The sequence below is a fragment of the Triticum aestivum genome, chromosome 3B, assembly GCF_018294505.1.
Source record: "Triticum aestivum cultivar Chinese Spring chromosome 3B, IWGSC CS RefSeq v2.1, whole genome shotgun sequence".
NCBI lineage: Eukaryota > Viridiplantae > Streptophyta > Magnoliopsida > Poales > Poaceae > Triticum > Triticum aestivum.
In genome coordinates, this window is record NC_057801.1 from 46,013,613 (window position 1) to 46,026,884 (window position 13,272).

At 54.9% G+C, this 13,272-nt stretch overlaps 1 protein-coding gene across 1 annotated transcript; it reads right to left on the reverse strand.

Moving 5' to 3' along the window:
- Positions 1–9,603: 9,603 nt before the first annotated feature.
- Positions 9,604–11,855, reverse strand: LOC123068483 (protein ASPARTIC PROTEASE IN GUARD CELL 1). The gene has a single exon (XM_044491065.1). The coding sequence runs from the start codon at positions 11,535–11,537 to the stop codon at positions 10,026–10,028; it is 1,512 nt and encodes a 503-aa protein (XP_044347000.1). The 5' UTR covers positions 11,538–11,855; the 3' UTR covers positions 9,604–10,025.
- Between the last annotated feature and the right edge of the window lie 1,417 nt (positions 11,856–13,272).

A 13,272-nucleotide genomic window follows, 5' to 3' on the forward strand; every position in this document is an offset into this window, starting at 1 on the left:
GGCGGCCGGGTGTTCTTAATCCTTATTGAGTAGGGTCAGTCCACTAAATTACACTGTTTTAGCAGCAAATAATCATGTATTCAGATGCATATTAGGCCTAATTCAGTATTGTTAGGGGGGCCAGGGCCCCTGCTGGTCCCCCTGTCTCCGTAGTTGCATACATAGCACCCGTTGCAATATTGTTCTGGTGATATTGCCCAACAGAATCATGTCCATCATTCACGATCATAGCAAATGAGAAGTCATGATTCCACGATGCAGGATTAGGGACCTCCTCTGCATTTTCTTCTTCATCCGACTCGTCTGAATCATAGGCATGACCCCTATCAACATCGGTGTCTTCTTTTTCCATCTGGTCCTGCATGTGTCCATCTACCTCGTCAGCGTCCACCTCGCCATTGTATTCACCATCGGCATTTCCCCCTTCTACCTGACAATTCTGCCCTGGTTCATAACCCATCAGCATTTCCTCCTTCTACCCGACTGCTCTGTCCTTGTTCGTAACCATCATCTCCAGCATTTGACATAGATAACTGCCTCCCTACACTACTCTGCCCAGGATCGTTGCCACCCTCTCCTTCATGCGCAGTGACCTCCTTCACGACGGGAAGCACTAAAGCAATAGGATTGCATGTCCTTTGTTCACAACCTTGTAACCACCGCATCCAATCGGAGTCTCGCTCTATTGGCCTCAAATAAAAGTAAATTATTGTACTTGACCATGTCCACAATGCATGAACACCGACGGTGTGTGTTCAGTATCAAGACCTAAACTTGCCGCAATCCATTCTTTCAACTGACTGACAGACCATGTTTGAGGTGCGCTCATTGGCACCTCTATGTGAGTAAATTCACTCAGATCAGCTCCCATCTTAGTTATTTGGACAGTACCAGGACCGTAGTAAAATATGAACTTCACTACATCAGATATCACGGCTCACCTAATTTTTTTTCAACAATGAAAGACAAGTATTAAGCAACAACTTAAAATACCCCCACTACTAAATATTAGACATGTATATATATTAGCTAGCTATATATTACGGAATATTAACGGAGCAACTAATACAGTTCACACACCTACAAATATATTACGAATTTTTGCTGGAGCAACTATTAATATTGATAGATTTAAATATTTGACATGTACATATATTACGGATTTTACCGGAGCAACTAATTTGTTGACATCTAAATATATTTACGTTTACTACCGGAGCAAATAACAATAATCGCACACAGGGACCGGAAAATAAAATGCTCACCACGACCACCTAAATATTTACGTTTACTACCGGAGCAAATAACAATAATCGCACACCGGAACCGGAAAATAAAATGCTCACCATGACCACCTAAGTATCTAGGTTTACTACCGGAGCAAATAACAATAATCGCACACTGGAACCGGAAAATAAAATGCTCACCACGACCACATAAATATTTACGTTTACTACAAGAGCAAATAACAATAATCGCACACCGGAACCGGAAAATAAAATGCTCACCACGACCACCTAAATATTTAGGTTTACTACCGGAGCAAATAACAATAATTGCACGCAACTTCGAAAAATAATTTTTTTGTTGAAATATACCCTTGAAGCGTGCGTGCGAACGACGAACGGCGGCCTTCAATCACCGGAACCGAAGGCGAAAACTCCACCGAACTACCGGAGCTTCACCTCCACCACACTGCCCCAGCTTCACCACCACAACCTCCACCAATGAGCTGGAAAAAATGCTCCAACAAAATGCTCACCACGAACACCACAAGCTACACTATCAGTAGATCGAGGTCTCTTTTGGCTCCCCTAACTATGTAGAACACATTCACGATGCCAAATCCGCAAAAACCCGGGTCATTTTGGTGTATTAATTGGAGCTATTTCGTGTAAGAGAGAGGAGGAAGGAAGAACAGAGAGATGTGCGCCGTGGAAGGGAAAGGAGAAGGAGAAAAGAGGCAGGCTGCGGGGCCGCTCCCTGTCGGCCAGCAGCTGACCGATCGGTCGGCAGCTGGCTGACTGAGGCGCCCGTGACCCAGCCCGCTCCGACAGCAGAGGAGCGACGTGGCCCGGCCAGTAGTCGGCTTGGACGTGGCGGAGTGGCCACATGTCGGCCCGCAGTTGGCTGATAAGCCCCTGTCGGCCCGCTGCTGGCTGACTAGGCTTAATCGGCCTGCTGGTGGCTGATTGGGTAATATTTTTAAAAATAAAAATACCAGCGTAATATTTGTACAAATTAATAAAAAGATATATTATTTAAAAAAATTAGCCGCAGCGACAAGGACGCGCACATGCATGCATGCACGCACGCTCAGACGATCTGCTCGGCTTATTCTGGAAAAATATCAGCGTAGGCGTGCGATGCACGCTGTAATGCTGCAGCAGAAGTGCACGTGGATGCAGGTCGGTAGCGATGGCCCGTGGCAGGGAGGAAGATGGAGCCGTAGCGTTGATTCTTCAACCTGGGGACCGTCGTACTGTACTGCCGTTATCGTCACCGCCGTTCATCTCCACCTTCTCTCCTACCCACTTCGTCCGCAAATATTTATCATCAAAATGGATGAAAAGAGATATATCTAGATCTAATATATGTCTAGACACATCTCCTTTTATTCATTTTGATGATAAGTATTTCCGGATAAAGGGAGTACATCCTACCGCATTGATGCCGTCATGGTTCGCACATTGTATTTCGTCTCCTCTCTCCTCCCCCACTATTCGTTCCTTCGCGCGGACTTTCTCTGTAGTGGTGACACTAGCAACCAGTTCGACGTGCCGCTGATAGGATCGCTCGCCCACGACACCAATGTCCGTCGCGTCAAACGCGACACCACGACGACCGCCCAGCGCAGTCGTCATGGCACAGTGTAACTCTCTGTGTTATGTGTAGCTGTTAACTCTTAATCATGCTGCTTATATGCAACCAACATCGTGTAGTTGCATCAGTCGAGCCGATGTAAGACAGCAAACGCCTTGCAAAAAATGCTTTCCGGCTGCTTCTATTGTTGAAAACTGAAAAACCCTTCCCCCCGCGCCGCCACCCGCGAGGCGGCCGGGGAGGACGCCCAGATCCACCCGCCGTCGGCCCCCTCCTCCTCCCTCCTCCCCCGCCGCCGCCAGGGGGCGCGGCCGGGCAAAGCCCGGCCGGCGCCGACGGCGGTGGGGCGTCTCCTTCCTCCTCCTCCGCGTGAGATGGGGCGGCGCGGGCTCCTCCTCCGTGTGCGGACGCGGTGCGGGCGCGGGGCACCGCGGCGCGGCGGCGCGTGGCGTTGCGTGGCCGGCTGCGCGGTGGGGCGCGTCTCGCTGCGGTGGCCGATCCGCCCGGCAGACGGCGCGGGCTGCGGGCGGCGTGGGCGGCAGCTGGGGCTCGGCTTCGGGCTGCCGGCGGCTGCGCTGGTTTCCTCTCCGTCGCGGGCGTGCGGCGGTGGTGCGGTTCGGCCGATGGCGGTCCGGCGACCTGGTGGTGGTGGCCGGCGGTGCCCGTGGTGGTGGTGCTTTCACTTGACGGCTCTCTGTGCGAGGAGGCAAGGGAGCGGCTTGGACAGGGGCGGCGGCGTCGACGGCGTGCCGGCTGCAGCGCGAAGGCGGGAACTTTACGGACCTCGGAGATCCCGACCGGGCCTGTGCGTCCACGGGCCTGGTATGTTCCTGCTATTGCGCCCGGTCAACTACCGGCTTCGACGGTGGAGGTGGGGCCCTCCCGCATGCCGACGGTGCTGCTGCCCTAGTCCCGGCTCCTCTTCTTCCTTGTGCAGACCATGCTTCACGGTGCCGTGGTGAGACGGCGTGGCAAGCTTCGTGACCGGGTTGGCGCAGGGTAAGGGTCTGTGTGGTGGCGAGCTCTAGAGTGCCTAAGGTGGAGGTTGGGATCGGGAGAAATCCCTGTTGGCTTGGCCGACACCGATGCGGTGGCGCTTGTGGGTACCGCCTGACCTTCCTGGAGGGCGTCAGGGCTACCCTTCCTCTCTCTTCACAGCGTACCGGGGGAAACCCTTGGCAGCAGCGTCGTCATCGTCGCGTCCCTCCTTGGAGGTGCTGATTGATACCGGTGCTTCGGAGGCTCGGAGCTTGGTGGGCGTTCTTCGGTGGGTGCAGCGGCCACGAGGCTTCTTCGTTTTGTCGATCTGCCGTTGTTGGCATTTGTTTCTCTTGTATTTTCTCTTCTTTTGTTTTGGGCGTGACTGTGCTGCTTCCGCCCCAGCACCTATCGTGAGATGTATCGGTTGGTTGCTTTGTATACAAAGCGGGGGAAACCCTTTTTTGGTAAAATGCTTTTCTAATGCAGGGAGTCTACATACAGACAATCAAACAATATGTAGATAAAAGTTTTTTCGTCCGTTTTCTCTCGGTCAGACCAGCTGAGGCATGTACACAATACAGGCCAAATCCATGCTAGCAACGAAACAGGCTCTAATGAGCGACGCGAATTCGGTTCTCACAGACGGAGATAAAAGTCGGATGAGAGACAGAGAGAGCCGAGTCCAGGTTTCCATCCGTACAGACAGACCATTTTATACTGGTCCACGAGCTTTGCAGTCAAACCTCGCCGTAAAGATGATCGATCACTGGGGTTTGGCTTAACATGGAGGAGGACCCATGCTGAAAACGAGCCTCTGATCGAGCCGGACTTTCGGCCTCGCGGTTCGTGCGCGCGCTTTGACGAGATGAACGAAACATGCATGCCAAAGATCAACAGCGAAGAGGAAGGAAAAGAGAAAAATACAGCAGGAGGGGCTGAGGGCACCCTTCGTTCCTAAATACTCTCTCCGTTCGAAATTACTTGTCTCGAAAATGGATGTATCTAAAACTAAAATACGTCTAGATACATCCATTTCTGCGACAAGTAATTTCGGACGGATAAAGTATTTGTCTTTCTAGAGATTTCAATAAGTGACTACATACGAAACAAAATGAGTGAATCTACACTCTAAAATATGTCTATATACATCCGTATGTGATAGTCCATTTGAAATACTAAAAAGACAGATATTTAGGAACGAAGGGAGTACAATATACTACCAAGCTGGAGGCAGCCCCACGTGGTGGGGTCAAACGGTATTCGGGTGGTGGACAAGACGTATGTACGTACGTGGTGGGTGTCCAAGCAAACTTGTGTACGTACGGTTTTGACGGTACGTACGTGCGTAGGGTAGCAGCAAAGTATACGTTCTTACTAATAATTGTTGGTTTGTTATAGCAGGTAAAGAAAGAAATGCCGGTGCTCCATCGGTCCAAAATCGCATCTTGATCCGAAGCTGGGTGCCCTCAACAGATCGGACAGAGCCACTCGACCGGCCCGTCTGAGGGACCCATGCACGTAATTTACTGCGTGCATCAGTGAGGCTGTGAGACAGCGAGACTAGAGTGATCGTAGGCAGCAACTCACAAAACCTTCGCGCGCAAAAAAAAAAAAAAGAAAACTCACAAAATCGTGCGTGCAGATAGAGTACGCACAGTACGTATAGTAACATTATTGTACACACACCCGCTGTAACTGCATGCTCGTCCTACTCAAATATTGTAGTAGTATCAACTCGGAGTAGGGAAGCTTAATTCGCGTGTACCAACGGACCAAAAACGTAATTTACTTACTCGAAATCATTACATGTCCCAGCTAAACTAGTGCCCCCGATTGACCTACTCCACGTAAAAGAATGGAGTACAACCGCATGCATGCTCGTCCTACTCAATACAGTACTGTACAGGACGCTTTACTCGTTCTGTTACTCCACTGCAAAAACGATTGGCTTAGGATTAATTTCAGGTCAGGTCGGCCAAGAACTCGTGGCAGTGGCACGTATACTGCCAACCGCCAGTCCATCGCTCGTTACACAGAATCCTGCGCCGCTGTCGGTATCAATTGGACCTCACGTCCTAGGCAGGCCACGCATGCATCGTGTGCACGTACTATGTCTGAGAAATAATGCAATATGTTCATCATTTGCATTTTCCTATAAGAAGTTACACTCGACGTCGTGGTCAAGGGCCTCACTCAGATTTCTGTCTTCGTCGCCGAGGCGCAGGGCAGCGACAAGGACGTGCACATGCATGCACCCACGCTCCGTGCCGTTTACTATTCTGCACGGGAAAGCGTCGGCGTAGGCGCGCGATGCACGGTGTAATGCCGCAGCAGATGCAGGTCGGTTGCCATGGCTCGTGGCAGGGAGGAAGACGGAGCCGTGGTGTTGATTCTTCAAGTTAGGCCTGGTGGGCCCGACAAGGGAGGAGCAAATGTGGCGGGGTCGGGTCGGGCCGGGCCCAGGTGCATTCAAGCGCCTACAGTAACGGTTACCAACCAGCCTCATTGATGAAGTGACCAGGACGCACGGGCACGGTGCGCACGGTGTATGACACGTCCTTCTTTCTTGCCATCCATTCCTCCTCCTGAGATCTCATCCACATCCATCCACCCAGGTTACGGGCAGACAGCGCCATCACTGCCCTGGACGCCCTGGTACACTACACACACTGTCGTCGCCATTACCATAATTAAATACTAGACCCCACACCGCACCGGCTTCACTACTACTGCTGTCGTTGCATGTGCATGCAACGATCTACCACGTCCATGCACGGCTGGTAAAAATGAGAGAAGAAAGAAGCTTCGTCGGTCGCAAACGACACACGTGTCGCGGTGCTTGTTCTGGTTACACACACTGATGATATGATACGCATGGCATGCATCATCCATGTTAATCAATTATCAAGGGGCGATAGATACACATGTTGCCATGTCGGAGAAAGGTGGTAAAAGTGGACGAACAAGTCAGCAGCATCATGTAAAGGCTAAAGCAAAAGCAGTCGCGGTCAGCACCTTGCATTAGGCATCAATCCTCCCTCCGGCCAGGCTAGCGTTCTAGATTGACACAAGGACCCGTGCATGCATGCATGCACGCAATGCATTAGAAAAGGATTATGCAGGAGCATGTGATGCGAGGCCGATGGGTCACCAGCAAAGTTTATCTAGGGACTAGGGGCCCATGCCAACAAGCCAACTGAACCTTGGCACAAATGCGATGCATGCATGATAACATTTTCTAGTCCTCCAAGTTGGCTCAACAGCAAGAGCAACTCCAATGGGCCGACTCAAACGGACCGCACATTTGTCCGCTTTTTATTCGTATGGATCGGCATCCCGCCCGGCGTCCGTCCAGTTTTGCATTTGGGTCGGCAGTGCGCCTAACGCGCCGACCCATTTCATGTCCGCATTTAATTTTTTTTAAAAAGGCCTGCGGGCGATCATGCCAGTGGTCATGTCTCATGACGGCACCATGCCAGCGCCGGCATACAATGCCGGCTTCAGAAAGGGTGGCGCACTCGCCAGCCGGCCGGTACACATGCCAGCACACAAAAAATGGTGGGACTTGAGAGTTCGACCATGGCATTGCGGCTCCCGTGGTCATACCGGCACACCTGCCGGCATACAAAAAAGATGGCGCTCGCCGCCATAGATCACTCATCGTCGAACTTGAGCATGTCGGTCTGCATCTTCTCGAACCACGGCCTCTTCCTTGGCGACACGGTGTTGAGATCCACCTTCATGATCTCCACCCTGGTCATCATGCTCGCGAGAGCCACTTCTTTCGCCTTGGTCTTGGCGTTGGCGGCCTCGATCTCTAGCATCTTGGCTTGCTTATCGGCCTCTAACTCGAACATTTTGGTTTGCTTCTCGGTGTCCAGGTCAAGTCTCCTCCTTTGGATCTCCATGAAAGCGTCCATTTGCTCCGCCTTGAAACGCCGGTGCTCCTCCTCCATTGAGTCCTTCTTGTTGATCATGCCGTCCACGCTTGCGATCGAAGCGTTGGTGGCCGCATCTCGCTTGTCCTCCTTCTTGGAGTTGGTCTTCCCCCGCGGCCGTGCCGGCTCGCCCTCCGCTACATCCTCCACAACTTTCTTCCCCCCACGCGACTTGATTGCGGCATATTGCGCCTTGAACTTCTCCTCATCCTTGATGACCCGATAGCAATGGGAGAGGTTGAAGCACTTGCCATTGTGTTGCACCTTGAATGCCTCCAAAGCTTGAAATGCCTACAAAATGTTTTCATGCAACCATATGGGCAAGTGAACACGCAAAGGATGAACTTGATGACCAAAAGAGGGCGGCTTGCTAGCATACCATGTCTTGCATGCCGATGCCGCTCACGGGGCGGCCCTTGACGCTCTCAAGAGTGGTGCAAATTTTGTTGCACTCTTGTTGGATCATCCTCCACCGCATGGAAATGGAGACCCACCCGCGCGTGCTCACAAATTGGTACGGCGGAAACTTCTTGCGCTCATGAAACTCTCGGTAGACACAAATCCAAAAGGTTGAATGCTTTTGCTCGGCGCCCGTCTTGGGGTCTTGTCCAATGTCTCGCCAACAGTCGCAAAGAAATTTGTCCTCGGTCGCCGTGTACTCCTTCGTACGCTTGCTCTTGCGCTTCGGCTTTGGACCGGCGGCTTGGTTGGCAAGCTCGTCCTCGAACAAGGGCTCCACATCGATGTCGCAATCGTCCTCTTCCTCTTGCCCGTAGTCGTCCAGGAACTCGTGGTCGAGGGGGAAGCCGTCCAGGTCGATGCCGACCTGATCACGCATGAAGGCCGCTTGGTCGGGATCATACCCAGCAGCCGGCGTGAACGCGGCGCGGCCGTCCTGGCTTTGTGTCTCGTCGGGTTCGTAGCCAGCGGCCGGCACACCGCCCTCGAAGATGAGGTTCTGCATGTAGTCCTCGTTGGCGGCGGACGGTATTTCGTCGAACAGGTTGTGGGCGTCTGGGAGCCCGTCGGCCGGCGTCTGCCGCACGCGTTTCCTCGCGCCACTGGATGACGATCCACCGGCCACCGGGGTGGAGTTGAGGTCGATGGGCGCGGGCACGGGCGTGGAAGGCGCGATCACGTTCACTTCGGGCGAGCACCTCCCCGGAGAGGCGGGAGGCCTGCGGGTAGACGTGAAAGCCGGGGATCTGTTTGCAAACCGATGCGCGGGGCGAGTCGGGCAGCACCGTCCTCGGAAACGCCGACGAGCTGGTGCTGGCCGCGGCGACGACGGCTTGGACGAGGCCGTGCTGGCTAGGGTTTAACCCTAGCATGTAGAGCGTCTCCCTCGTTGCCGCCACGACGAGGGCGTTGGTGACCTCCTGCTGCGCGGCGGCGACGACGGCGGCCTGAGCGGCGGCCTCATCCCTCGCGTCTGTGGCGTGCATCCGACCCTTCCTCTTGGCCGACTCGCGTGCCCGCTGTTAATTCGGGCGTTAGAGCCTTGTTTGGCTTGGTCGTCGCGGCCGTCTTGCACGGGGCACGAGGCTTGCCTTTCCCGACGGGGGCGGCGGCGCCGGACGAGGCGAGGGAGGCGAGGCCGGCGCCTCATTGGGCGCGCGCGCCCCCGAGAAGAGGAGTAGGCACGCGCGCCCCCGTCGTGTGTCCGCGCGGACGCAAATCCGGCTCAAAAATGGGCCGGGAATGGGTCGTCATGTAGACGCCAAGCGGACACGCGTCTGTTTGGGTCGGCACGTTGGGCCGCATTTTGTGTCCGCGCCGATCCAAATGGACGGCGGCGGACGAAATGGGTGCCCCATTGAAGTTGCTCCAAGCTTGATAACATTTTTACACCTGCAAGCAATGGGCAATAAACAACAAGCTTTTCTTTTTGTTGAAAAAAGGAACAACCATGAACAAATTCGTTCACGTGGAAGTAGTAGCAGCAGCAGCACGCACACACATCCATGGCGACGGCGAGCTCGAGCCCATGGACACAGTGACACAGTTACACGGACAGAGGTAGACGACGACGAGGACGACCAGACCAGAAGGACGGTAGGCTACACTAGACCAGAGACCAGACCACTCATCCATCACCGCCAAAGCAAGCAAGCAACGAGGCACAGGCTGGCATTTGTTTCCGTCCTTCGCCTTTCCCTTTCCCAAAGCCTCCGCCCCCACACCACCCCGCTTAATTACCACATGCACGCACGCACGCACGCTAATTAATCACTCGCTCGCTAATTAATCGAGCTCGCTCGCGGCGAAGGAGTGGCCGGCGCACTAGCACTTGTCGGCGGTGAAGCCGACGGTGTTCTTGGCGGTGTCGAAGCTGACGCGCACGCCCTGCTGCTGCACGTTGCCGATGATGGACACGGCGCCGCTCGTCCCCGCGAACGCCAGGCAGTAGGTGCCCGCCCCGTCCACCGGGATCAGGTAGTTCTTCGCCGGCAGCTTCAGCTCCCCGCCGCCCTCGAACCGCAGCGCCACCGCGGGCACCTGCACGCTGGAGCGGCCGGCGAGGTCGTAGCAGGTGTCGAAGAGCGAGATGCCGGACGCGCGGGGCAGGGACTGGGTGCCCTGCACGAACGCCTCGCGGAGCGCGGCGTATGCGCCCGACTGGAGCCGGGTCACGGCCGTGCCGGAGTCCACGATGACGCCGCCCGACCCCGCGTCGTCCATGGCGAAGGCGGAGGCCGGGATGGAGAGGGCCTGCCCGCCGACGGAGATGCCGGATAGCCCCACGTAGTAGAAGGTGTTGGTGCGCGGGCTGCGGAGGAGCGGCGCCGTCACGGCCGGCTGCTCCGAGTCGCCGAACTGCAGCGTGGAGGAGGACGGGGAGTCGCGGTCCACGAGGCAGTAGGAGAAGGATGTGGCGGAGATCTGCGACGGGAAGGACAGCGGGCCGCCGCCGAGGGCCAGCAGCCCGGCGGCGCCCACGAAGAGGCCCTCGTTGTCGTGGCCGCACCCGATGGCCACGTTGGAGACCGGCGCGGAGTCGCCGAGCGTGAGCGTCTCGGTGGCGAAGTCGCCGACGGTGTAGGAGCCGTCGCCGTAGGCCACCTCGTAGAGGCAGGAGCCGGTGGAGTTGCGGCAGGCGGCGGCGTCGAGGTCGCGGCAGCGCGGGGAGTCGCAGCCGACGGCGGCGTAGGAGGCAGAGACGGATGGGTCGTAGACGGGGTCGGACTGGGTGTAGCAGTCGGCGCAGGGCTGGCACTGCAGCCAGGTGACGTCGCTGCCGGTGTCGAGCACCATGTAGAGTTGCCGCGCGGGGCGGCCGACGCCGACGCGGGAGAAGTACTCGCCGCTGCCCTGCCCCACGCCGGACACCACGGGGCCCTGTATCTCCGCCGCCGACGCCTCGAAGACTGGGGTGGCATTCGCCGGCCTCAGGTCGGCGCGGGAGACCCCGTCGGCGGCCAGCGAAGCGCGGGCAGACAGCGCGGCGGCGCGGGCCGAGTCGCGGCGCAGGCGGGCCAGCACCAGCGACCGGTAGCTCTCGTGCCGCCCCTGCTCCTCCGGGAGGAAGTCGCGCGAGTGGAGCCGCAGCGCGAGCCGGCCGCTCGGCCCGCTGGGGTGCTCCTCCACGGGGAGAACATTGGTGTCGGTGGCGGAGAGGGACTGGTGGAGGGGGCTGGCGTCGGTGGAGACGGCGGCGCGGGCGCGGGAGAGGGAGGCCTCGACGTCGAGCGTCTCGGTGGTGGCCGCGGCGGGCGCGCGGTGGCGGCAGAGCGCCGGCGCCGGCGAGGCCAGGAGCAGCAGGGCGAGGAGGGCTAGCCCGAGAAGGGGCTGCATTGTGGGGTGGAGCGGTGGTGGTGGTTGGAGTGGAGTGAAGGCTGGCTCTGCTGTGGTGACGCGGGCGTGGGGAGGGGAATGGGAATGAATGTAGGCAGGCAGAGTGAGGGCGTCACTCACTGCGGCCAGCGGTGAAGGATGGTGGCGGAATGGCTGGGGATGGACATGGAGGGAGATCTCGCGTCATTCATTCATTCACTCCGGTGCATCTATTTCTCGTCACCTCCATCAATCCAGATTCCAGGCGGGGGCGGAAGTGTACTGGAGCGTGGTGTGCACGGATTGGAGTTTAACGGAGGCAGCCGGGCGGATGGATAGGTTTGGTGGATGGACTGCTAGGGGGTGCAGAGGGGACACGCTTCTTGGTTTCCATCTAGTTTACTCACTCTGCTTGTTGGTAGTAGTACGTATGACTTTTATTATGTTGCTGAGTAGGTGGGGGCACGATTAGAAATATAACGGAGGAACCTCGGTGATTTAAAACTGTTTGACGCCGGGTGTGCTGCAAATCTAACGTAGCTGCCCTTCTGTGGCACACACCGTTTCTGGTACGTGGGGCTTGTGTTCTTGGTGGTTTGTTTTTCTGCTTCCTGCTCCTGGCCAGGCAGGATTATTTTTGCTTTGGAATGCGCTTAAGATTTTGCTGCCATGGACAGCTAGTTTAACTGTTGACGAAAAGAAACTAAAATGCACGACACCGGAGTTTCTTTTCATGTGAAACGATCATTAGCTCAGGTGAAAGAGGCGAGCACATGCTTTCAATCTTCTAACAACGAGCTGCCTTGCTCGATTACTCTCATGCTTGGTGCTACTTCAAGTTTACGGGCCTCGCGACATATTCAATCTTGGTCTCGTTGACTTCCCGATGCCTCCTACCCCCATCAAAGGTACTACATTTGGCATTGGCCAGAGCTTTTGTGGGTTGTTCTTCGCAAAACGAGCTTTTTGTGTATACCATATGTTGACTGGTTCACTAGGGAGATCGAAAGAATCAATACAGATTTTGAACTTCCGGTGGCAGCGGCTTTGCGAGTTATGTTTGGTGCTCATGGGTGGGATGGGAGTGCACATGAAACATACGCCTTTTAAAGACATGGGTGGTTGAGGTTTGTACTCGGTTCTTAACCACTAGTCACATCGCCACAATCTCATTGCCTTAAGGCTGGTCATAGTGGAGAGTAATTTAGACTAGTAACATGCATATGTAACTAGTCTATGTTACTACCTCTATAGTGCATAATATCATAGATTAGTAACATAGGTGGTCTCATTTATTGCCATGCATGACACATAGTAGCATCACATTTATTATGTTACGGTATCTACCTATGTTACTATAACCATCTCTTTCTTCTTTAATTGCCTATCACATAAGCATGTTTGTGAGTCTCAAGTGCATGATACTACTTATGTTACTCCCACTATGGCCAGCCTAACTACTGCAATGATAAGTACACATCTAGTGTTGTGAAAATGTGAAGAACCATCACAGTCAAATTATGTCTCATTAGGTCCGTACACACGTATCTTAGCTGATGATCTTTAGCGACAACCGATCTAGAGCACACACAGTGACCTTCATGTGTTTATTAATTCGGTGCAGCGAGAGCGGTGCTAGCACATGGTATGTGTTTCTTTTGTGTGATCTGGTTTTGCCTTTGTATATACTCCTGCAAATTGGCTAGACACAATCATTTTATTTTCGAAAACACTCTTACAGTTTGTTACCATGGGC

Coding starts and splice junctions, on each gene's coding strand:
- LOC123068483 (XM_044491065.1), bottom strand. CDS start 11,537: ATGCAGCCCCTTCTCGGGCTAGCCCTCCTCGCCCTGCTGCTCCTGGCC.